Genomic DNA, 25,181 nt, shown 5'->3' with positions numbered 1-25,181 from the left:
TTTTACATTCTAGTGCAATTTGCAAATTTAACAACTAATCTCTATTCTATCATCCAAGTTTTGAATGAAAATATCAGATAACACCTCATGTAGGAAAGACCCTAATGGAACCCTTTCCAATCCCTGCTTCCAGCTTGATAGTGAATAATTAATATCTACTCTTGAGGACTAATTGCCAAAAAGCTTTGTATCTACATAGTAACTTTAATATAGCAGTTATTAATTTTTGCTGTGAGAATACCCTGTAAAGTTTTTGATACTGTCTTACTTTAGTCAAAATATATGACATACTGTTTTTTCTTCTCCATCTGCAAGGTCTGTTTCTTTATAACATGGGCAGGTAATACTGATTTGACATAATTTGTCCATGAAAAAAGTACATTAGCTGCTACTCATGTCTTTGTTATCTTGTGGGTACTTAAACAAACACTTTGAGAGACATTCTGCAGACTAGTCAAAACAGAACAAAGGAAAAAATGTTCCAAGAAAAGATGTGCTCTATCTGCTTCTTTTTTTCATCAATTGTTATACAATTTGATATCCTGATTCAGCCCAGCCTCCTCTTGGGCTTACTATTGGGAGCTCTCCTATTGGGATTTCTCCTATAGGGAATTCCTTGGGAGCACTGACTGCAGCAAACTGCCACTTATTGTTGTATTTGAAGAAAAACATACACAGACATTCAAATTTTAACCATTAACCTCCTGAACGAAATGGTAGTGTTTAGAAGTCTTAGACTTGCTCAAGACTTGCTAGCTGACCTCCACAAAAGATTTTTATTAAACTATTTACAGGTAAGCCCTCCAATGCACTCAGAGGCAGACATTTAGTGAAACGCACAAGATGACCATAATGCATTTTCAGCATTTGTCCAAACAGTAGTAATAGTAATATAACAGGAAAGATTTCTTACTGTGTAAAACCAAAATTTAACAATGGGAGCATTGTAGAACTCATAAATCTTTCTTCCAACAGGGATCAGTCTGTGCCTGCTCTGAACTTCCTCTTCCTCTTTCTTTCTTGAGGACTCTCCATTCCCTCGTCCCAGCATTGCCTACAAGAAAGGACATTTTTGTGTTTCTTTTTTTGTGAAAGACAAATTAAGCTTTTTTTTTTTAATTTCAAAAGGAGACTATTCAAAACTTCTCTGATTTCTTGATATTTAGACAAAACCAGGTGTCCATAGCTAAGTGTAAAATGCTTTGTTTTCAGATTATCTTTTTTGCAGGGAAGCTGCTGTTTAATACTTTATGAACCAAAAAAGCAATGCTTTGGCAACAACTGCCAGCACCAGTGTGAAATCCTTGACTGGTGAACAAAAAATGAGATGTGGAGAACATTTCTCCTTTTTGCTGTGTGGACAGCAAAAATTTTACCTGACAACAGCTTTGTCTGGTGTACTTCTATACAACAAACAGATGCACACAGAAAACAGATAAGTTTTGGGTTTAAACAAAGAGAAGTTCATAAGGCTGAGACTGAGAGAGAACAACAGGGGGAAAGATGAGTTGGCAGTTGCTGGACTGGAAGCAATGAAGCCAGTGACTCTTTTTATATTGATCACCGGATCTGTCACAGGCAATGATCCCACAGTGAACTTCACATGGACGTAGAGGACTAACCAGTAGAGTTCACTGCAGCATTAAGGCCTTGGATTGAAAGATCCTTCCACATGGTTGTAGCTTCTTCCATAATGAAGTTCCAGACTGCTCATGCACTGCTTCTGTTATGCTTGATCTCATAGTTACCACTGCAATTCAGACTCACTGAAGAGCTATGCTGAGCTCCAGAAACACATACTTAAGTAGTCCTCAGCTGTAAGTGCAAACCTAACAGGCAAAAGACGGTAAATATTTTGTTTACTCTTAACTTCATCGTCAGCTGCAGACTTCATGGTCAGCTGCTGAGAGGTGGAAGGGGTGACTAAACTGTATATTCACTGAAGTTAATGCTTAAAAGGTGTTTCTTTGTATTTAGAGTACAGTGTGATCTATTAAATGTTCTTTGTGAAACAATTCTTTTGTGAATAGTAGACTGAGTGGATTTTAGGTCACTGTGCCCTGGGCAAGTTCTTACTATTTAGTTTGTGGCAGCACCTATAGATTGTAGCAATCCTACACATGAAAGCAATTGAGATAAAACTGTCCTATCTAATTATGCAGGGATTGCACGGTGATGCTTTTATTTAAATATTTCTAGAATGTTTTTCTACAAGTAGATCAAAGCACATTGCTACTTTTATGTTAACTGAAGCAAACTTTCACCATCACCGAAGATGATATTGTTCTCATCTGCAAATTAAAATGTGGAAGACCAAGCCAAATTAGATGCCAGGCATATTGTTTTTCAATAAAGAGGTTCTTCTTTTATCTATGTCTGTGCTCTCTGATTCAACAGGATGTTCAGCACATACTTAAATAATCAGCTTCAGGTGAGCTATTTGATCTGGTTCTAGTGCCCTACAGGAACAGGACATGCAATTCTCACACATATAAAAGTAAGAATCACAATCTTTCCTTTTTTTCCCTTTTTTTTAGGTCTCGTGGAGATACTCGTATAGGTCTGTGGCCCTGTAAAATAGTAATTTGTAATGATAAACTGGTGACAGCTTCTTTTTTCTTTCAGGCAGTGTAGATATTTGTAACATTATTAGGACCATGTGTGGTCCTAGATAGCTCCTGCCTAATATTTCTCTTTCATTTAATTTACGCAGTTAGTTTTTTCCACTGGTATTATTACTTTCCACATGGTTCCTTATATTCTTGAATTTGACTATGCACAGATGTTGCCCTGCACATTTTTCATAAAAATAGAACAAAGATTGAGGACACAAGTATACTGCACTGAAACTAACCTGCTGAGATCTTCTTCAAGCTGTAGTCTCTCTTGATGAAGCTACCTACTTCCCTTAATTTTTTATGCCTGTAGAATTCTAAATTCATTGCCATAAATGCAGATAAAACAATGCATGTTAAAAAATTAAATATCCATCCTGCTGATTCTCGCAGAGCCCATAAAAGTCCATCAAGAGCTTCGTTAAAAAGGAAAAAGATGAAGTGGCTGTTAAGCAGAGGAGAGAGTTCTTTTTAGATAAGCAAAATGTCTGCAAGAACATGAGACTTAGTGAATATAACTACAGTAGCAGCTATTACACAACTTTCACAGAACTCCATGTATCATTATCTGAAGTCTACAGATCTAAAGTGATTCCCTGATCTATATCGGGGAATGTTTATTTGGGGAAAAAAGTGGCATATGATCTGAATGCTTGGGAAAATTATAGCCCAAGAAGGTACTAATTTCTTTGCTTCTCTCTATCACCTGACACTGTTTTAGGGAAAACTGCCATCTGGTGCTAGAGTTTTCTGTAGCTTTTCCCAAGACTTTGTCTCTGCTGTCCTCTGGTGCTCAAGAATTTTGCAGCAGAGTGAAAATGAATACTGGCAGTTTTAACAAATGAGCAGTGCTGTGCTTTAGTGAAAAGGATTGTTTTACAGAGTTTAAATCCTTCACAATTTTATAAATTTGCTAATTCTGAGGCACCCTTAGCTCTCACTGGAATCAGAGAGTTTGAACGTTTTTAGGATAATGCTCTTTTAGTACCTGGATTTATGCTTTAGTTCATGGGTACTGATTTCCCATTTGATATTGCTTTCTTGTTGATAATGAGGCTGTAATTTTATCTTGCTGTAATTATTTTTGAAATAATTGTATTGTATAATACTAACCTCTCCCCTCCCCCATGCTACAGATGGGGAATTGCTCTGAGATGGCCGGGGATTAGATTTGACCTGATGTCCCCGATTGTTAATTATATCACAGTGTTAACAAATTGAAAAGCCTCCCCATTAGAAACATACAGAAATAGCTTATGTGAGTTTGTTAACAGAATAGCTGCAATGCTGAATGTGAACAAATGTGTTTTTGCTTGGAGGCGGAAGCAATAGGGTGGGAATAACTCAAGACACTGCTCTGTGTGGGCGGCATCTCTTTCTCTAATACACAATTTTATCCATGATTCACCATGAGTCATGCAAGGTAAACCCGACAGCAGCTCAACTACATTGTAAAGTACGGTACAACTGCATCATTTTAGCCTGAGGGGATTGATGTGTGCATAGTTTTTTTCATGGAGATTTTTTCTAACCAGGATTCTGTTTCTTCGTTGTTGTTGTTCCCCCCCACCCCCCGCCTCTGTTTTATGTAAGACCATTCAGTGATAGGGAACCAGGACAGTTTGGGGTTGTGCATTTTTGCATTAGTATATGTTAATGATCCTATAACATATTTCTCTGTTTATAATTAAATAACAGGAATTTCAGTCCTGCTAGAACGATCACAGGCTCTTCAAATTTTATCCTTAGTGGAATCTACGTGGTACATATAGACTTACCCCCTATTCACACAGAACTGGTGTGGAAAAGGTGATAGCTAGGTGGGAACACTATACCTCTCCCTCTGCATACCCCGTTGTACCCTGCGCTATGTATGGAAATGCTGCCTCCACAGTAGTTGTTCTAGGGCTACTGTTCTCTGCTTTGAAATACTGGTAGGAAAAAAGGTTTAATGCCTTTAAGTCACAGGTGTGTAAAATCGGATTTTGCATATGCTCAATGGTTCTTTAAGGTGAATACAGAGGAGCAGGTCTAAAATACCAGCAGCTCAGTCATTGTGGCTGCTGAGCATGGTGAAGGACACAGAGAGTGCCAGGGCAGTTGTGTGGTGGTGTTGTGGGGGGTTTCCAAAACCCTTGGAGAAATGGAGGGAAATCCCTCCTTATGGAGAGGGCCAGCACTTTTGCCCGTGACCGCTGGCAGAGTCTCCCACTGCTGTTTTCCATGAGCGGAAGGGGTGCCTTGCTGCTGGCATGTGCGATGCTGCAAGCACCATCCCCCAACAGGGTGGGTGAGATGGGCCTGGGGCAGGAAGACACTAGTCTTCAACCTTTCCTATCTTAAGAACTGTATTTTTAGTGATATAGTATTTGGTTAGTTCTTGCCACAGAGAAAAGGCTAAGCAGACATACTACAGATGAGACAACATGAGCCCAGAAGCATACACAACTAAGTTTGCTGCTGATGAAAAGTCCTAACTCAGACTCTTAGTGAAGTTCAAACTTCCTATATGATGTGGAAAATTAGAAAAAAAAAAATCAAAACAACAACTGAAACATCTTCTAAAGGACTTCTTAGATGAGTTATTCTGTGTTCTGAAATAAGACCAATTACCAGCGAATGGTAATAATAATACTCAAACAATAAGGCACTGAATAGGGATGAGGATGCTCCTCGTTAGGGCTTCCAGAACCAGTGTTATTTTGGAAGGAGGGTAGACTGCTGGGATTTCTGACTGACCTAAAAATCAGCAACTAATTAAGGCCCTGGTTAGGACATTGTACAAATACAAAATGTCCCTGGCCTTTAGACTCCTCTATGTCTAATATTCAGGATTAATGACTGGCAGCTCCATGCATAAACTGTGGTAAATTCCTTGACGCTGACGAGTGGTGATGAGAGCAGAATTCAAGGGTGTTTTTGTGAGTGGCTGCTATAGGGAAAGTCTGTTGCCTTGCATCTAGGTGTTAAAGAAATGTGTGCCCAGCACTCTCACATATCTGTTATGAAGTTAAAAGCAGGTGTGAGTAACAAGTAGTTTACAGTGAATAAACACTACGTCTTTATAGTACATCCAAGTGTTCAGCTACCCACCAGATCCTTTGAGAAGAGTGTAAAATGAATACATACTCGCATGCACCCATGCGGAGACTTACTTCGCTGTTGCTGTAGTCTGTGTGATCACATTATTCTGTGCAAATGAGGTGTAAAATAGTGCAAAAATCACTGAGGCCCTGGACCTCACCCACTCTGCACAAGTGCAGTCCAGAGAAAGAAACTGACTCTTTTGGCTTATCATTAGTCACTTGGGCTTAGCAGTGCACAACACGTAAGACTTCAGAAGAAATCAGTGAAGAGACCTTGACTAGATATGATCTCTTTATCTTAGCAGTACTTTTATAAAAATGTATTCGTTGGGTATGATTAGAAATACAGCTAGGCAGATTGTTTAGATGATAAATTATTTTGTAGAAATGTTTCTAAACTTGCTGGACTACACAGAAACAGTTCTTACTTTATAAAAAAAGCCGTAAGTGTCTGAAACTTCACTAGAATGATGCATCGAATTTAGAAAGAATTAAGGGCAGAGTCAATGACAAAAAATAGCAGTAGGACTGTCAGCACATAGAAGGGAGAAGGAAGGGAACATCTAAGACTTCTCTGGAAAAGCAGATCCAGTTCACACATCACTTCCTTGTAGCAGGAGTTAGAAGGTAAAAAGGAAACACAGTATTGTAGACAAGAAACCAGGAGCTGGGATAACTGCAGAGAGATGGAAATGACTTCCTCCCCAAATTTCTCCCCATTGCCAAGAAAAAGGCAGCTTGCAAAGTGCCTATCTGATTTCAATAGGCACTTCGTAAGTGGATCAGAAGCCAGGGATAGTAAATTGCAATCAATAGCTAACAAGCAGAGAATGGCCCATTGCTGCTATTCTGGCTTCTGGTCCTTCCCAACAGCCAGGTTCTTGCCTGCAAACGGGTCCTGTAGGTGGGTCTTGTGGGCTGCTCCTTCGGCTTGCCTGCATATTGGGTCCTGTAGGCAGGTCCTTCTGCCTGCCTGCAGACGGGGTCCTGTGGGCAGCTCCTGCTGTTTGCCTGTGGGAAACAGTCTGTTTTTTTTTTTTTTTTTTTTTTTTTAAATTAACCAGGAAAATCCTTTTTACTTCTATGCCTCTATCCTGAATGTGACCAACTGGGATTAAGTTTTAAGTCTTTCAAAGACACCACAGTTAAACCCAAACCAAAGCAAACCGAACTAAGCTAAGGCAGGTCTGATAGCTCATATGGTAATTGCCCAAATTAAAAAGTGTCAAACAAGTCTGAGAACAGGAGACTGGAAGCAGGTGACTTGTATAGTTTTCACAGCTTTAGCTATTTGATTCTCTTTGTGGTGCAAATTATTCCTCTAAGGTTATGTTACTAATACAGACAAGTCCTTTGTTACACAATTCTGCTGAGCTGCAGAAGCCCTTAGTAAGGGCTGAGCTGTCTAGCTGCTTGCTAACGTCTTCAGTGGATTAAAAATTGCATGTGTGCATGTGTGAGAGGCACTGACCACAAATTCATAAAGAATTTTGAAAAACGCTTTCATCATTTTTCTTGTCTGTTTGCGCATTTACTTGCCCTCTGATGAAGTTAACTAAAAGAAAAAAAAGATCTCTAGCTTCTATGAATCTTTGGGCCCTTCCACCCAAAGGAAGACTTAGCGAGCTGCTTTTCTACCAGAGAGGCCCATTCATCTATTATAGCTGAGTGTTTTCAATTCTGAAATCTCATTAATTTATTTCAGACAACATGGCATCAAATGGAATCAAAGTAAGAGGATATTACACCACAACATGATGCTTCAGCATCACCATGCACTGCTGGAACATCAAGACACAATAATGTCAATTTGTCTGGTTTGAGACCCTCTGAGGAGAGGGGATTGTTAGGGGTGGTAACCTATCACCTGCTAAATTTACCTGTCAGACAGCCTGCAACACCCATAGAGGTGGGAATAACAAATTGACCGCACTGAGGTTGGTGATTTATTGTCAGCACTTACAGTGAGTTCCATGTCCTCATCCTCTTTTTCTTTCACTGGCTTCTCTGGTTCCTCTGGCTCCTTCTCTTGGAGATGGATCTCATTGGCTTGGGACATGTAAGGCATATCATCTTTGTTCTTGAACTCCAAGCTGAGGATTGAAGGAGGAAGTAGAATTCCTAGAATTACCTAAAGCAATAATAATGATAACAATAATCATCACAGTAAACAGATTAGGATCATGAGATGGTTACTTAGTATCAAGTGGAACAACTCCCTCAGGACATTTAGGAAAAGAAAGACATGCATGCGTGTGGGTTTCTATGATAATAGAGTATTTGTCACCTGGGGTAATATTTTCAGAGCTCTGTACTGAAACAAAGCATGTAACTTCTATTTAGCACTGGGTGCTAAGGCTAATTGCCTCTGTTGAGTATTTAATCTGTTTGCTCATCAGATGCGTATTGTTACATACTAGAATATATTTACAAAATATGACGTAAGGTCAATGGCAGGTGGGCTCCTGGGAGTGTTCAGACCTCAGACCTGCAAATTTCTGCATTTTAAATAATAGACAGTATCAGTGTAAATGACATGCAAGCAGTATTAATTTCTACAGAGAGGGTTAACAGGTCTCAAGCTCTCTGTGTCCATGCTTAATGCACGCAGGTAGTCAAGGTGTAAGCGTGTGTGGATCTGAGGAGATAAGGCAAAGCAATAGCAATAGCAAATGCTGATGTGCTTAGCTATGTGGTCCCCTTAGATTGTGCTCCAGTAACCCGTAAGCCATGTAACGCTCATGTTAATGCCAGCTCTTTCTTTTCTGCCTTCCCTTTCTTATGATGTGGGAGTGCAGAAACCATTAACATTACCTTGTGTGGACACACGTAATGAACAATGCTTGGGGTTAAACCAGTAGTACAGCTGAAGAGATAACATAATAATACAAAAAGAAGTGATCTGTCTGTATTCACAAGCACAATAGCTTTTCCTAGTTTCGCTGTAATCTCATGGAAACTTATTTTGTTATAAATCTCTCCCTAAATGACAGTGAAACCAGAGAGTTAGCTTGTTGGCAGGTCAGGAAGGGTGACTGCTTGTGCTTATCATATTGACAGACAGCATGTGTGTTGTTGAAACCATCCAAACTACTGCAATTAGGAGCAGTTAGCGTATATGAATGCTGTGCCCAGCCTCAGAAGAGCTAAGCACCAGGCTGCCCGCACTGCTCCTACACTTGGCTTGTTGCAAAAGGATGTGTCCAGGGAGAGGGGGTTATGGGCAGACCTGGCTTCCTAGAGAGGCTATATTTAAGAATAGGCAGGATTAACAAATTGCCTCTCCCCCTCCCATTGGTCCTATACATTCTAAAGAATTATATTCAGCCTGCTTGCCATTTGCCAGTTTTGATGGGAGAAGATTGCTCATGGGAAATAATCCATGACACATGCCTGCAAATTTGTTTCTTTGTCATGCTGCCTCTTGCTCACGTAGCTTGTAGCTGGCTTTAGCTTTAAACAGGCCCTGATAATGAGCTTCGGTGAAATAAAACAGACTAGAAACTGAGTAAAGGATCCTTGTGGAGCCCTGATGTTCCAAGAAGCTGAAAGGAAACAGAGTCTGTTACCTTCAGTTATTCATTGTGAAGGACAGGTCTATCTCACAGCTTAAGAGATGCATGCTGCAAAGAAGAAAGCATGCAGTGGGAAATGAGCTGCTGCACTGATCCCCATCTACCCAGGTTGAATATCTGCAAAGCCAAGCAGTGAACAAGGCAGCAGTCCCGCTGAAGGGCAATGAGTTTATGAGTTGAGTCAGAAAAACAGGTAGTAAAGATGTCTCCAAATGTGAGAATGCTTTTTGTCTGTAAGCAGATATCTACGCTTATCTATTTAGGCACAGCTCCTGCAGGAGGATGATGAGAATGATATCAGCCACTTATTCTCATTCATCACTGTCACTGGATTAGACCCAGTACAATAATGATGCACGTACTCATAAACATTCTTGCCATTACTGAACATCTTTTCCCACAGCAAAATAGCTGAGCAACTACCACTTTTCACACACATGATTAATGCAGGAGAGAGAACCCCTTCACAGAAAATATTTGTCAGTCATCTGGGAGGAAGAGGCAATTCCTAGTTCTGTACTGACTGGTGAGTACTTCGGTGAAGGTGAAAGTTGCCAGCCCATGGACACAAATTGACCTCCCAGAATTCACCTTGCTCTGTTAGCAGTTTCACTAACTGTGGGAATAAAGCTTAAACAGCTTTGAAAATTGAATTATCCTCTAAATCCTCTAAGGTAGTCCCTTCAGGTCAGTCATCAGGAAGATTGGCAGGGGATTGCAAGAAAATTTGTACTGCTTGCTTTGGCCTGTCTGGGGAAGGTTGTCGGATCAGCGCCTTTCACTAGCAGTTAAATCACCTACCTATCCTTTTTCTTTATTTATCTTTAAAAACCTTAGCTAACTCCATATGTACCCAGGCAGGGTGACATGCTAACCTCCTGGCTCAATTCTTATTCTGATAACTCTCACTGATGTTGGAAGGGGCTTTGAGAAAGTTGATGAAAGTAACCTGCTTTGAACTTGGGTTTGCGATAGCTCCCTGTTGAAAAAACGAACACAGGAAGAATATATCCTGCTTAATGTCACTACAAATAAGCACCTGAAGTCTCGTTAACTGAGCCAATTATTACTGATCTGTTGTGAGACCCGTCACCATCTATTAGAACTCCTCAGACTGTTAATTTTATTTTAAAACAGTGCTGACCTTTAGGCCAGAATTTTTGCGCATCCGGAGACGACCCATCCACATGTCTGTGAGCAGCATTTGGCTGCAAGTGTGAGCAATGAAGTCCCTGTGCTTGGCTGCCACTGCGAGCTGCAGGCACGTGGCATTGCTCCAGTTCTTCAGCTCGTAGGTCAGCAGTTTCATTGCAAGTTGCTCGTCCTGCTTGTACGACTGGTCCAACAGCTCCACCGCCAACTGGCCAAAGTCCCTGCAACAGAGGGACATTTGATCATTCCCATTAGCCCAAGCAGCCCGCTGCAGAAAACACCCCTCTGCAATTGACAGCCTCTGCAAGGAGGGCATCACCTTCCATCATGCAAGTCGTGATGTTCACTGTACACATGGCAACCCACAATTTCAAAACTGAGTGGCTAATGGCAGGCATATAAATAAGTGCCCCGATTTAGCAGTGATGAGCACCCACACCTACCAGCTGTCTGCTCCCACCTGCCTGCCCACCTCCCTGATATTTTCTAGCTGAAATCCTTTGGTTATCTGCAGCTTAGAGGATTGCTTCTGTGTTGTTTGTTCATGGCTTTGTGGTCAAGTCTCCTGGAAAAAGGAGTGTCCAATACCCTTTTTAAATTCTGTGTCTCAGACTTTTAACATCAGCAAAGATTATTATGGAATCTAGTATCTTGGCTTGCTCACCTAACTAAGCATGAGCTCTTGGTTACTTAACACTTCTGCCCGAATATTATGTTCATAAGGATTTCAACAATTGTTCTGCTTGGGATGAACAAAGTGTCTTGAAAAAGCACAGAGAAAGGTTGCAGCCTGAATTTTGAGGCCTCAGGGAGAACACGTAGTCAATACAGATATTTCATTGTCTTCTTGACACCTTCTCATTTCAGAAGTTATACTGCTAGCAGCTCTGCTTCTCTGACAGACAGATTGCCATTTAGACTTTCTCTAAAGGGACTGCATTTTTCGTACGAGTTAGAAATGAAGGCAAGGTACAGATAAGCAAATTTCAGGTAGGTTCAGCAGCCTCCTTCCCTTCTTTTATTTTATTTTCCTTTTAGCCCAGGAAAGTGTATATGAAAGAAAATTCACCTGGAATTATGGTTCAGCTCTTGGGATATATCATCCACCATGTCATTTTCTGATGCTTCATGGGCCATGGCTTTGCAGAGTTTACAGGCCACCAGTGCTTTAGCCATAGCCTCTTCCCCATGCTGCCAAAAGAAGAGGGCCATCTTCTGACGCTTCATCAGCACAGCCCACACCATCAGCTCATGGAACGGGAAGGGGAAATGATTGATTTCAGGGTCATCCAAATCAATATCAACTTCTTCTTCTCTTTTTTTTGTTGTTTTCCTCCCTTGCCGCAAAGGGACATCATCCTGTGAGAATTGTAGAGAAATTTTTTTCACCAGTGAAGGAACCGAATCAATTCACACAATGCACTAGAGTCAGTACCTGAGATGTCAAACACATTCCCTGCAGGCCAGCCCCTTCAGCTTTTTTTGACAAAATATTTAGCACAGGAAATCGATGAAAAAACTATTGGTCCATGCACTGTAATTAAGAAACCAGTAACCCCATACCTAAACACAGGAAAAAAGAGCTTTGGACTATCACTCTAAACTGTTCTCTCTCCCTAAGAACACAGAGCACAATCAGGCAATATCCAGAACCATTTTGGAAAAGCCACCATTAAAATAAAGCTAAGAGTTCACTCCAAAGATAACATATATTGTAACGCAATGTAATGCATCCACCTCATTCCACCTCCAGAAAGTACATATCCAGGGGATGCTCTGGTCTGGTGAAGACTGCCTCCCTGCTTATTCTTGTATTGCCTCCCTTCTCACAAGAGTAGGAATCGCCTTTCTTCACTCCCATTCTGCCTTTGTATCCCAGGTTTATCCCTTCTTTCTCCAGCTCTTTGTTGTTTCTATTGCCTTTAGTTTCTTCCCCATTTTAGCCTACTGCTTTAATCAGATGAGTTGACCTATTCTGTGCTGTGTCTGTGGACAGCAAAATGAAAGTTGTATAAAATAAACAAACAAGAAAACACTACTATCTCCTTGAAGCATCAGGGCAGCCAAAAGTGTTGAGAAAACTGCCAGAAATTCAGCCCATGTAAAGATTTCTGCATCATTCTCCGCAACTGCTTAATTTCTCTGAACACGTTTTAAAGTTATATACTTATCTGACTGAAATTCTGCTTAGCCTGACAGACTGAAACATTTTGTTTAATCTTCATGGAAGAAAAATGACACATGGAGGGTTGCAGAGGCTTCTTTTCTCTTGTCTATCCGCTGGAGTTTTATTAAGAAATGTTTCTTAATCTGGCCCTTGTGTAAACAAGTTACCTGGATGAAAAATACAGTTTCTGTGGCACATTTCTCATACAAAACTTGAAAACAGCTATTGGTGCCTTCATTACAGTGAATTTAAACATTATCTTACATAGCATATATTTGTCAAAGATGGAAAAGACATTAAGATTTATTACAAGTTGCCTACCTCCATTCCCAACAGTTTCAGGGCTTTAGGCTGTACAAAAAAGTTAGAAAAATGTTACTTCTCCCAGAATGGTGATGAAAAATTACAACTATATGTATATACATACATACATGGATGTGTAATGTGATGTATAACATATAATATAGAGAATATAATATAACATAACATAATATATAATACATGATAATACAAGATAATACAATATAGATAATATATATGTAATGCAATGTAATGTAATATAATATACATATACATAAAAATAGAATAATTACATATATATATTTAATTCTACCTTGAGTTTGACCTTATTTCACCAAAACACACAACAGAAGACATACATTTGGATTCAGGTACAAATTACAGCTGGTTTGGGGGTATTCTAGTGGAAAAGAGATAGGAATTACTGCTAATGCATGAATGGATTTCTCTGGAGTACATGAGTATTTTGGCCATTCTCCCAGCACGCTTTCATTGACAGCTGTGGAGCTGCTTTGTATTGTTAGTTCAGTATCTGTGAAATTGCTGCTCCAAAGCTTTTCTTGATGGAATGACTAAGGGAAAGAAGTGTCCCCCAGCAGCTACAATTACTACCTTTCCTCTCAAAAGTGAAGAATGAAAGTGTAGGGAAACAAACCAACCCATTTCAGGTCTTTGTCTGTAACTGTTTCCAGAGCTGTTGCTCTTTATAACCACTTAGAACAACATTTAATGGTATGCATTGCTAAAATCTGAACTGAGACAAGAAATGAAAATGTAAGGTAAAAATAGGCAAAGAAAGAACTACAAATCTTACTGCGAGCAGTTGAGCAGATTTTTCTTCATGCTGGATTGGGTCGGTGGCATTATGGATGACAATATATGTCTTTTATGTTTTAGAAAGGTAGTAAACCCACTTTGGATTCACAGTGTTGTAATATATCAAACGTGAAAACCAGAAAAATACTGAACAGTGTTTTTGCCATGAGCCCACTGACTCTGATGGAGCCATGTCCAGCCAATAAAGCCAATTCTGAGTTATGGGTTTCTTTGCCCTGCTATCTTCAGGCCACAATCAAGAAGATGAGCCACGTGATAGGAGATGCGTGAATCAAAACACAAGTTTTTTTCAAGTCTAACTCAGATGCCCTATGGTATTATTGGTACAGATCAAAAGACTTGTCTTTCAAAAGCTGTGGTTACTCATAATTACAGATTTTAGAGCCAGAGGAGACTGTCCTGGTCTCACACCAGGGCAGCAGAACCCAATATTTTTTTTTCATTAAATTAATAAAAAATGTAGCTTGTATCAGTGATCAGTGGCTGGTTTGTGGTGCTTTGTGGTGAAATAGCTGCTATGTACACAATGGAAATGAATCTGTAGACCGAATAGTGTGGGCATGTGGATCGTCCCAGCCTGGAACCAACTAAGAAGCTATGGTAATGCCTGCCAGTGCGTGCAGCCATAGATATGGCAAATAACTTGCTCCTTACCCTCTTGGGCCCAAATAAATTGTGGTACAGTGTTCTGAACCGTTTTCGGGTGTAATTGCAGCGATATGCTCCTCCCATCAGGTACTCTATCACCAAACCAATATCAATCAGACTTATCCGATAATCAGGAGGTAAGTTTCCCTGTGATGAAAATAAGAAGGATGGTGCGAGAGGAAGAAAAGCTTATTACTGGCGTTGTTAAATATACTCTATAATGATGTTAGAATAAAACAAATTAAATAGTTAAAAACAGGAATGTATTATTATGCTGGTTAATTAATTCACCTTAAAATAGATCCAACCGAAACCTGGATATTCTCGCTTGGAAAGAAGACATAAGTTAAATAAGAAGGTGAAGAACTTGTTGGAAGTAACAGAAGATAACACACAGTACTCGTATTCTTCAGCTGAGGAAACAAGGAACACGACTGCAGAACAAAAAGCATGAGGATCAGCACACTTGAAAGGTCAGGCACAGTTGCTGGGTTCTAGTCCTGCAGCACCTTTTCTGCACCATCTGTCCCCCCCAGCTCTTGTCCTGGCATCTCATGTCTCTGCTGGCATCTCTTTGGACCAGCCTCATCTGCACTGCCAAGGCACGGTGAACCACCTCCTGCGTGTGATCTTCCCATCCTACGGTGTCTCCTTCTCATGTTCCAGGAAAGGAAGGGCAGGGGGGAAAGAGCTGTGTTATCTACACTAGAGGACTTACACAGTGCATGCGTTGTTACTAGTGCTAGTTGCTAGAGGCAAGGAGAGTCTGCTAGTATTTGTTCTTGGGGTTGTGTACAAACAAACACATAACTTCGCTTAAATTCCACACCTAGTACGAGGAAACCATCTGTATGTATGAAAGTAAGTATGAAAATTGTAATAAACCAAATATCTGTGGCTAATTCTTTGGGGTTTTCTTCAAGAAGAAAACTACAGGCCTAGCAATTTTCCTAGATGGTCCCTCCTTGAACTCCCAACATATTTTAGTGAAAGTCCCTCTAAGAGAGCCCAGTAATCTTGCTACCTAATTTCTAGCAGTGCCAGGGAGATTGTGTCCCAAGAGGTGAACTGTGCTTGTGGCAAGGGTCATTAGCAGGATCCTGGAAAAGACATCTACATACTTGCTCTTTGTGTCTTTACCTTTCTTATTCTCTGTTAAATATGATATATATATATACACAATGTCTTCAGCATGCACCTTTTATTTTGAAGGGAAAAAGAATAATAAATATGTCCATGCCTTATCGCCCTCACACTGTGAACTTGCACATATCCTCCTTTTCACTGTCAAGCCTGAAAACAGCAACACTAAGGTTATGAGTTCTCCAATACTCATGGCTTGCAAAGCAATGAAGAAAGATCTCAGTAACAGATTGTCTCTTACTGCACAAGGATCTGAGTCTGCCTTTTAGTTAACTGGGCATTTCCATTCTTCAGTAGCAGGAACCCTGATGTGACACCGAGCAGGCCAGAACAGTTTCAGGGTGGGCTGGTCTCATGGACGTGCTGGTGAAGTGCTCTTGGGGGTCTCTGGTGATGGAAGAACAAAACCCCAGTGGAGGCACATCTGCTCTTCTGTTCAACCCGGGGAAGTCCCCAGGGAAAGCTCTGACCCCTTTACAGGAGGAAAGGACTAATGGGAAGGGAATGCCCCCAAATGAAAGTTTGCCTCCTTCTCTAAATTGCTGCCTCTGAATTGTTCGGACGACAGTTCATGGTTCAGTAAGCAGTTCCCCACCAGAAAAGAAGGCATGATTCAGCAAATTCTGAAAAGGTCACCCAGATCTAGAGATCTCATTAATAACCCTCCAGATTTACAGAATCGTCTCTCCTGTAGGTCATTATGCAAGAGATGTGACTACAAATTAAAGGTAAAAGAGAGGTAGACTTCTGTGAACTGTGAGCAGTAGCCTTGGAAAAAGAGAAAATTACTCTAGCAAAAAATTAACTTGTATAGTCAACATTACAGAAAGACCAGGAAATTCTAATTGTTAACTTCAAACTTTTTCAGTGTGCTGTAAATAAAATAATCACATTTTCTATAATGATATACAGAACAAATTACAGTTAGCCTGTAGCTCTTTTTATGTGGTCATCAAAAGAAGGTTAGTAATTCACATGGAGCAATTTTATGACTCCATGGCTTGCTGGAAATATCTGCATGTCTGCAGATATCTGCCTGGCTTCTCTGCAGATATGCTTATTAAATTCAGAGCAGAGAAACACTAATGGAGAGCAGATGGCAACTGGTTCTGCAGAAGAGATTAAATGGATGCGAAGATCCTCCTTCCTCTTCTACTTCAGCTGGGAAGAGCAATGCTTATTTCCCTCCCTGCTCACCATGGTGCGAACAGCATGCTGCAAGATTGAGGAAGGAGAGAGGGGCGTAGTGCTGTGGTGTACCGTGCCTAGCAATGGGCTGGTGTTCAAAGGCACAGAAGATCAAGCAAATTTAGTGGCAAAAGGTGACCTGCCAACTATCTTTCAGTAATGTCCCTTAGCATACCCTTTTGCACTCTTCCTACTCTTGGCTAATCTGATGGGCAGGGGAGTCACTATGGTTTGCAGGAACGCATACTAGCTTAGTTTATTTGAGCCCAGTAATTTTTATTCCGAGCTATTTAAAGAAAAATAATGTAAATCTAAAAATTATATCTTGCTAGGTTTTTCATTTGTTTGTTTTTTTTTCCACAAAATGTTCTTCTCTCTCCAGGATGCTTAAAGCAATGACAGTTTTACTAGAACAAGGATGAAGGCACTGGCAGAAGTGGGAGTTGTACCTCCAAGACAGAGCTGTAGTGCTTCAACAGACTCCTGCTGTCTTAATGTAAGACACTGAAACTGAATGCTTTGATATTATTAAGTGGTGAAAAATAGTCGAGCAATTAAAAAAGCACAACAGACATCAGGGTGCTGCATGTGTTAGAAAGCCTGAGTTTCTTGATACAGTTCTTCTAATTTCCAGAAATTTCATATATGAATTTAGATAAAAAAATTCCAATAGCATAACTTTAATAAAAGACAGATCTAAACCTGCCAGATAAAGTTGAAACATTTTACTGAAGAAAACTCACACATTCACAGCAGAAATACACATTTTATAGACATACACATATGTATGGCTCCATGCTAACACCTGATTACTTTTCCAAAGTGAGCAGCCCTGGTAAAACCAATTGGACCACCCTTGTGAGAGGAGTTACACATGTGCCAAAGCATCTGCTGTATCAGCAGACACCTTGAACCACCCTGGCAGTGGTGTCTGCTTCTAAATGAAGGACAGTGGTGCAAGTGGGCCAGAACCGCTCCAAGAACAGGAAAAATTTGGATGGGCTAATTCTAGTATCGCCCACGTGGTCAGGATGATAGAGGAGAGGGTCTGATTTTTGGGTATGACAGGTACTCTGGTTAATAATCAACTAAACTTTCCATGTTGGGACAAGCTCTTCAGTGCTAATGCATTATTCTTTTCCTGAAGAAACTTCAACTTTAAACTGTAGCTAATCAATTATAGCATTTTTTCACTTCAAGTGCATTTCTGTATTCAGCAGATATGAAGCCTTTGATTTTGCATGCTGAGGAAAAAATAATACTTTCAAAATTCTGTATAGTGCTTGTTAGTTCTCTGGAAATGTAGATGTACAGTGGCAAACCAAAATAAAGAACTTTGGAAACTTAGATCATGCCACGGTGGGATTAAGTTATATTTACTACATACAATTTTTGGATTAAAGAAAATTAATCTCTTAACTTTCTACTGATCTAGTTGAGCCAGGGAAGGTTTTTTAAAAACAACCTGTAGAGGGCAACCTCCACTTACAGACAGGATGTCAAGCACGGGCACTGTTTCTTCCTGCTTAGTCTGGATGCATCCGTTTGTAGGTTCTAGGGAAAGGAGTCAACCCGTTTGTGTTAAATTCTGTACCCTCGACAGGAGATGTCAAAAAGGTCATGACGCAAACGATGCAGGCAGATTTGTCCCCAAATGTAGTTATGGAGTCGAGAGTATCGAAAAGCGAGAGGAGCACAGTTGTCTCTAAAGCAGAGTCATTAAGTACTTTGTCTTGTTATATATGCAGAATTTAAGCCCGCTCTGATTGCTGTATATTCTTTAAGACTGTGTCTCCAGGCCTTTACAATACACCGCCCAGGCTAACAGTCTTCACAGTGATATTTGGAAATCCAAAGAGAAAAGAAATTGTTGTCTTATATGTGCGTGCGTGCGTGCGTGTGTGTTGAGCATACGCATGTGCACGTGTGTGTCTGCAAGCTGCCACAAAACAGGACGTGGTAATGTGACTTCTGTTGCTCAAATTCTTTGCTTTCTTAAGCAGGCAGGGTGGTCTTCCAAACAAAAAAACCCCTCCTAGTGAATTATACAGCTATGTAATACAATAGTAGTAAATTAAATAATGCTTCTATGATTTGTCAGCATCCATTTTCTATTTGAGAATTCACAATGATGCAGATGTAAATAACTTTTTATAGCATACACCCTCTTAAATAATGCAGGTCTTAAAACCAGGATGTATGCATAAAAAGCACAGAGTATGCATATCTTCTCAGTGTTGTCTCAAGGTGACATACTAGATTTTTTTCTGTTCATATTTTGCAATACTGTAATTAAATCTGAGAGGTCTGGCATCAAAATATACATAAACTCAAAAAACTAGCATCAGCAATGTGGTCTGGTTTTCATGCACGGTGGGCCACTTAACTGTCACATAGTGATGTCCATTGAGAAGTTATTTCCAAGGAGGTATTTTCATTTAAATTGCTGTCAGATCTGATGACTGATTTACAGCTTGGTTGATGGGTAAGGGATCTGCTCAGATGGCAGGCCTATGGCGAGCTGTCACTTTTCTCTCAGTGAACCATGGTTGTTCATCATTACTGACAAAATGAGAAACACAGCCCCCAAGGTGCAGTTTTCTGATGAAGGTGCTAGAGGATTGCACCAGGTTGCTTGTTTTTGAAGCGCTTAACTGTATTCTAATAAGAGCACACATTGACTTCACACAATGGGAATTACTGGAGACTTTAGATACAGATGGAGGAAAGAAAGATGATGGGAAAATGACCATCACCTAATGTTTAGCGATCACCATGCAACAAATAATTTCATTAAATATAGTGTAAGTTTATTTAATGACAATGTCTATCAATATATACCTGTGAGTACTGATCATCTTTGCCTACTTGGATGCTTTTTTTTTCAAAACCTCATTTAAAAATACATCTTTTGCTAGTGACTCAGAAAAAGATATTGATCTTATTTAGTCACTCAACATAAAAATTGCTATGCCTTTGAAGGAGGACTTGGAAAGGTGATGCTGGGGGAGCTAAGGAGTTTGAAAAGGAATATATTTTGAAGTAGGAAGATAGATGATGCTTGTTTCAAACTTTTATAGGCACATAAATAACTCCATATTTAGGAAACAAAATGTTCTGGTAACTTGTGCTTCAAGAGAAGCAGCCAGTCTAAATGCATTCCAGGTTTACTCTGCTCCATCCAAGGGGATTTGTGCATAAGAACAGTTTCAGTTTTTTTCTGTAGGCATTTCACACTTTCCCATGGTCACTTAGAATACTATATATAATTGAACAATGATGATGCCATGTAACATGCTAAGCAAAGAAAACCACCAGAACCTCCCTAAACATAGCTACTGACTATTCTGAAGTGTTACTTAACAGAAAGATGATATATGAAGCATTGCCACTCTCCTCTCCTAGTTGCTTTTGGTTCTACTCAGCTGTCAGTGACAGAAGAAACCACCAAAACCAGTGCTTTTACAAAAAATCTCCATTCCTTTTCCAATCTTCTGTCTAGTCCCAGGTACAGAAATCTCCTTTCCCAAGTATGCTGCCCTTGAGGTCCAACTTAGGTAATGTGCAAGGCTGTAATCTGCACATGCTTTGGGAGAATATTCAAGCCAATGAGGTCAATTGCAGACTCAATCTCTTTACTTGATCGATATATTTAGAGGATAAGGGATTTTTATTCATTGCTGCTGCTGCAACACATTGCTGAAGGTATTTGGTATCTCCTTCCTGTCACTATACCTTTCTGTATTTCTGTCTTGACCTCCTAATGGCTCTTTATAATTCCAGATGCTTGAAATTAACTTGATAAGGGGACAGGGGAAAAGTTGCGCTACTTCTCTTTGTACATTTCTGCTGAGGAAGATGGCTACAATACACCACACAACACAGAACAAGAAACTGTTTCAGCAAACTCGAATCCAGGACAAGGGCTATATTATAGGCTTGGAAGTAAACTAACAAACGGAAATTAGCTTGGACAATAGTTGCAGGTATGGAAAAATACAGATAACATCATAAATCTACAGGGTATGTAAGAGCCTACAATTATGCTAGCAGAAGCACTATTACCCAAGCATCTAAAACCACAGAGAAAGCAAGCCAAATAACTTGCTAATTGTGCTTTGTATGCAAAAAGTTCATATTCAGTACATACAAACAGGACATTCTATAATGGCAGGGGAAGGAGAAGGCTCTGACTGAAAGCTCATGCAAAACAAAGATTGTATCTAGCTACAAAAAAAGCAATCATAGCATTATCTCCAACCTACCGTCTATTGGACTCTCACCTTTTTGACGTCCCTGACTAGATGATACAGAGTATTGGATGGTCCATGTCTCTGCAAAGGACAAATAAAGAAGAATAAAATAGTTTTGCATTGTCCAAAGACCTGCAAGATGTAAATGCTGAAATGGCTTTCTCACTTTAGAAGTTTAAAAATCAGGCAACTGAGAGCACTTCACCTGTACACTGTTACCAATTGAAAAACATAAAATCAGTTGCAAGAGCGTTATTTCACCTGGCTTCTCTTTTGTACAAAACAGTAAGTAAACCACAAGATCTTCCATACTGGGTGAAAACTAAGGTCGTATATACCAGATTAGGCTCCTGGCTTAGGCAAAGCAGGAGCCCAGCGCAACATGCACACGCTCTGGGAGAGAGTGGAAAGAAAAACAGCTGCTGAAGTGTCAGCCATCCTGCACTCAGGATCTCCACTTCCACTGTTGGTGGCTCAGATGTCACAATAAATTTGTTCACAATAAATTTGCTCTCAATAAATCTGTTCAAAAAGGTCTTTTTTTAGCTGTAGAACTGAAGACCTTCCTCAAACTCACTCTCTGTAAAAACTGGCTTTGGTACAAGAACTACATTGCTTATCTCCGTAGCAAGAAAGCTCATAGGCTTTCTGTTTTTAATACAGAGACGCTAGTTGATAGGCAAAGCCTAACCCATCAAAGATCAGACGGGAATCCGTCTCAAGGGTGGCATGGATACCTGTTCCTCTATATTTTGCACAAATTTAATATATTCTTTTCATATTTGATATTTTTGAAAGACTGACTTCTGGTCACCATCAGTGTGAAACATCTCTGGATAACGGCGCAGTGTGGCAGTTTATGATGGCAGGGCTTTGAAAAGTACTGGCAGAAAAAAGCATTTTGAAAAGGACTATGCACTGTGTCACAACCTCTCTCCAACAGACAGAGCTAGAAATCCTAAGAACTAGACAATGCTTTAAGATTTTTTCCATACCGCTTAAAGAATTTGAACTTACTGGTTTCTTTCAGTAGGCAATAATGTTGTGAATGCTGGAATGTGCTTTGCAGTTGAGAACTCAGAAGCAATTTGAACATGTGCAGTTTTATGTTCATTTTAAGGGCAAAGATATGAAACTTGCAAAAAGGCTTTTAAAAGTCAAAACTATCATTTTTGGAACACTTGGTCATGACATGGGGAAGTCCTTTACTGTAAGAGACCTCCTGAAATCATCAGCATATTTAAATGCAGAATATTACCCCAAGAAGTTTGTTTTCTAGCGGTTGAGTTCGATTAACAGTTGTGAGATTTTTCTGAAACCATAAGGACTTCTACTGTCAGGAGTCATATATCACCATCCTCCAGGTCCTAACTTGCCAGTTACTGTCTTGTAGCCAGGGCCATCTGCCTAAATCTCAGGTCTATCATGTATCATATTGGAATTACAATGACCAGAAATCAGCTGGTGCTGTGTGGGTCCTAATCCATGTCTTACAAAATCCTTACAGCAGATTAGGTGGGCAAGACACAGCGTTTCATTATATGAGAGAAAAAGCTAAAAGACAATGTGGAATTCTAACATGGAAATTTCTGCAGCAGGTGTTGGCTGCCTTCTTCATCATCATGTCATCATAATACGAGTGGGAGGTAGAACAATGAATATATAGAGAGAAAATTTGCCTTAGGCTGGCCCTACCGTATTGTACAATTCCTCTAGCCGGGAGATGGTGAGAAAACGATGCATGCTTACTCCATTTTCTATGAGTAATTTCACAAAATCCACTCTGTCCAATACCAGTGCATCCAGCATTGCTTGCTCAAGGGAGCCCACCTGCAAAGCAAACAATTAATTCAGGCCTTTCCTGAGCACTGCAGGCTGTATCCGGCTGGTCTGGTCACCCTGGCACAAGCAGGGAATCCTGACAAAATTCTGAGGGTTGCTCTGCTAAGCTTAAAATGGAATACTAACAGTTTTAGCCTGTATCGGTTTCTCTGATTCAGGGCAGCATTTAAAAAATGAGTGCCAATGCATTAAGATTAACATACTCTAGGAAATCCGGATGAAGACTGAGGAACTGGAACTCAGGAAACTGGTAACGACACCTCCACACTATCCGTCACCTCATTATTATCTTTATTTCTCGCTTTCCTGACAAGTATTTTATTTATGTTAGGTATATTTGTTATGTGGATATACACTCACTTTAATTCTGTCTTTACTAGTTTTTTCTTCTGTTCATGGTGTGGGAACTCAGGGGAACTTTGACACCCAGGAAGCAGAAAGAGCTTCACAATTAGCACTTCTTTGAAGGGCCAAATGCAAGAGGTCTTCTTATGCAAAACCTCTCCATTTCTATCTTGTGCAGGTTGGGGGGAGTTAGAAGGATGAGAAATTATCTCATACTTCTAGGTTTTAGTTTGGAAAATGATTGCAGCCTGCAGCATTTATGCAAATTTTTGCTATGATGTGGTGATGGAGCAATAATGATAAGGACAGTTTAGTACCATTAAAATCGCTCCAATGTTTTGATGCATACTTACGACCAACATTGAAGACAAGATAAATAGTCCATAACCAAAAGGGCAAGGATTTTAGAAACTAGCATTAATGGGCAGTGAGCTCCAGAAACTACATTTAAAGCAAGGATATTTAAACAGAAGCTTTTCCTTTTGTTGTAATTTTTCCATGGCGAGTTGTAAATGCTCATGCAATGATCACATATGAAATTTTCATGACGGTGACAAAACAAGTGTCACAGTAATGAGTATTGTGAGCCAATTAAACCTTACAAATGAAGATATGGTGGGCTTTAAGGAGCTACTGGTAGAGACGGAGTCCTTTCTGGGTGTTTTCTACCGCTGTAAAAACTGCAGCACAGGTTGGGAGTTGCCTACTCCTCCTCTGCCCCACACAGCATTCCATAACCCCTCTGTTTACAGCCCTCCCACTCCTGCTGAGAAGCTCTGCCCACGGTGTTGGCCGGGGAGCCAGTCCCCACAGCTGGCAGCTGGAGCACAGGACGGGGCAGGCATGAAGCATGCAGATTGATGCAGAGCGGCACTGGGCATGAAATTAATGGCTCAGGTTTGCAGCCGCAGCACTTCTGTGGTAGCATCGCTGATCAGCTCTTGTGGTCCGCTCAATGACCTCCAACATTTGTGCAGCACATTTTTGACGCCCCATCATCATCCAATTCAGTATTTGTGTATAAAAGCGTACTGCTTGAAAAGCAAAAATAAGTTTTGCCTTTAATTTATAGCCTAACATTGTAACATAGCTGTAAACAGATACTTGCTTTTCTCAGCTTGCAGAATCGTTGCCTGATAGTATAAACGTGTGGCTTCCCGTTTCGTTAAAGGTGTGGTCTCTCACTGTTACGGCATCGCTAGATGTCACCATTTCCTTGAACACACGAACGTATTATCATCTTTGTAACCGTGCCTGCCCTCAGTAGCTGTGAACAGGGACTTTGGGTTTGGCTGGGAGCATGAGTCAGTATATTTTAAACTGTTAAAACCACCACCGCCAACAAAACAGTCTTAATGTTGTGTAGGGTTTAAAGTGTTTTCAGTAGAAGATGCTGTATATATACTGTACCGGCCACTGTTGCCCGTAAATAAAGATCTGACTGCGGGCGATGTCTACTCTGTTCCAGGCTAATGCTAGGCTCAGCTGGTCGGGAGCAGATGCATTAGCTCCTGTGTATACAGACAGGGGTGCAGGGAGGAGAGGAGGAGAAAAAAGAAACAAGACATATTTTAGACTCAGTCAACAGACCACTGTGGTAATTCCCCTTTGTCAAAAGTCTCACAGATGTCCATGTAATTTCGGCAACTGACCTGACATAAAAACAAAACCAAGCCTTCCATTGTCCCTGTAATAAAATAGTGGTTCTCAAATCTGAATCTATGGTTTTCAGACTGTCTCATAAACACTAATTATTTCCTCACATGCCCCTTGAAAAATACACTAGGTACACATGACACTGGCAGATGCAACTTGCAGTGGAATGAACTGAATTCCCTCCTCACGGATGGGAAGCCAGAGCAGGAGCCAGGAGCAATCCTGATCCAGCTGCAGGAATATGCACACACACGTGCAGACAAGTGCGCACGCACACACACACGCACACAAACACACGCACACACACGGACACACACACACACAAGCATCTAGCAATTACAAACGTGTTCAACTCACGCAGACCCCACCAGCTT

The 25,181-nt window shown here is 40.4% G+C and overlaps 1 protein-coding gene across 2 annotated transcripts in view; it reads right to left on the bottom strand.

Annotated features, from left to right (window-relative positions):
* The window catches only part of TRPM3 (transient receptor potential cation channel subfamily M member 3), a gene marked incomplete at both ends in the record, with an annotated part of 416,264 nt that overhangs the window by 33,304 nt on the left and 357,779 nt on the right, over positions 1-25,181 (bottom strand). The window contains 10 exons of one of the 2 annotated variants that reach the window (XM_082013364.1): positions 914-1,054; positions 7,665-7,832; positions 10,421-10,649; positions 11,498-11,787; positions 12,917-12,946; positions 14,387-14,527; positions 14,672-14,707; positions 20,995-21,045; positions 22,660-22,794; positions 24,562-24,662. In XM_082013364.1, coding sequence (XP_081869490.1) covers positions 914-1,054; positions 7,665-7,832; positions 10,421-10,649; positions 11,498-11,787; positions 12,917-12,946; positions 14,387-14,527; positions 14,672-14,707; positions 20,995-21,045; positions 22,660-22,794; positions 24,562-24,662 — 1,322 coding nt within the window. The remainder of the gene's footprint in view (positions 1-913; positions 1,055-7,664; positions 7,833-10,420; positions 10,650-11,497; positions 11,788-12,916; positions 12,947-14,386; positions 14,528-14,671; positions 14,708-20,994; positions 21,046-22,659; positions 22,795-24,561; positions 24,663-25,181) is intronic. The other variant, XM_082013365.1, reaches the window with a different exon arrangement.

This window comes from Phaethon aethereus (genome assembly GCF_964289735.1).
Source record: "Phaethon aethereus genome assembly, chromosome: Z".
NCBI classification, from domain to species: domain Eukaryota; kingdom Metazoa; phylum Chordata; class Aves; order Phaethontiformes; family Phaethontidae; genus Phaethon; species Phaethon aethereus.
The sequence above is the reverse complement of the archived record's forward strand: the minus strand, read 5'-3'. Positions and strand labels throughout refer to the sequence as shown.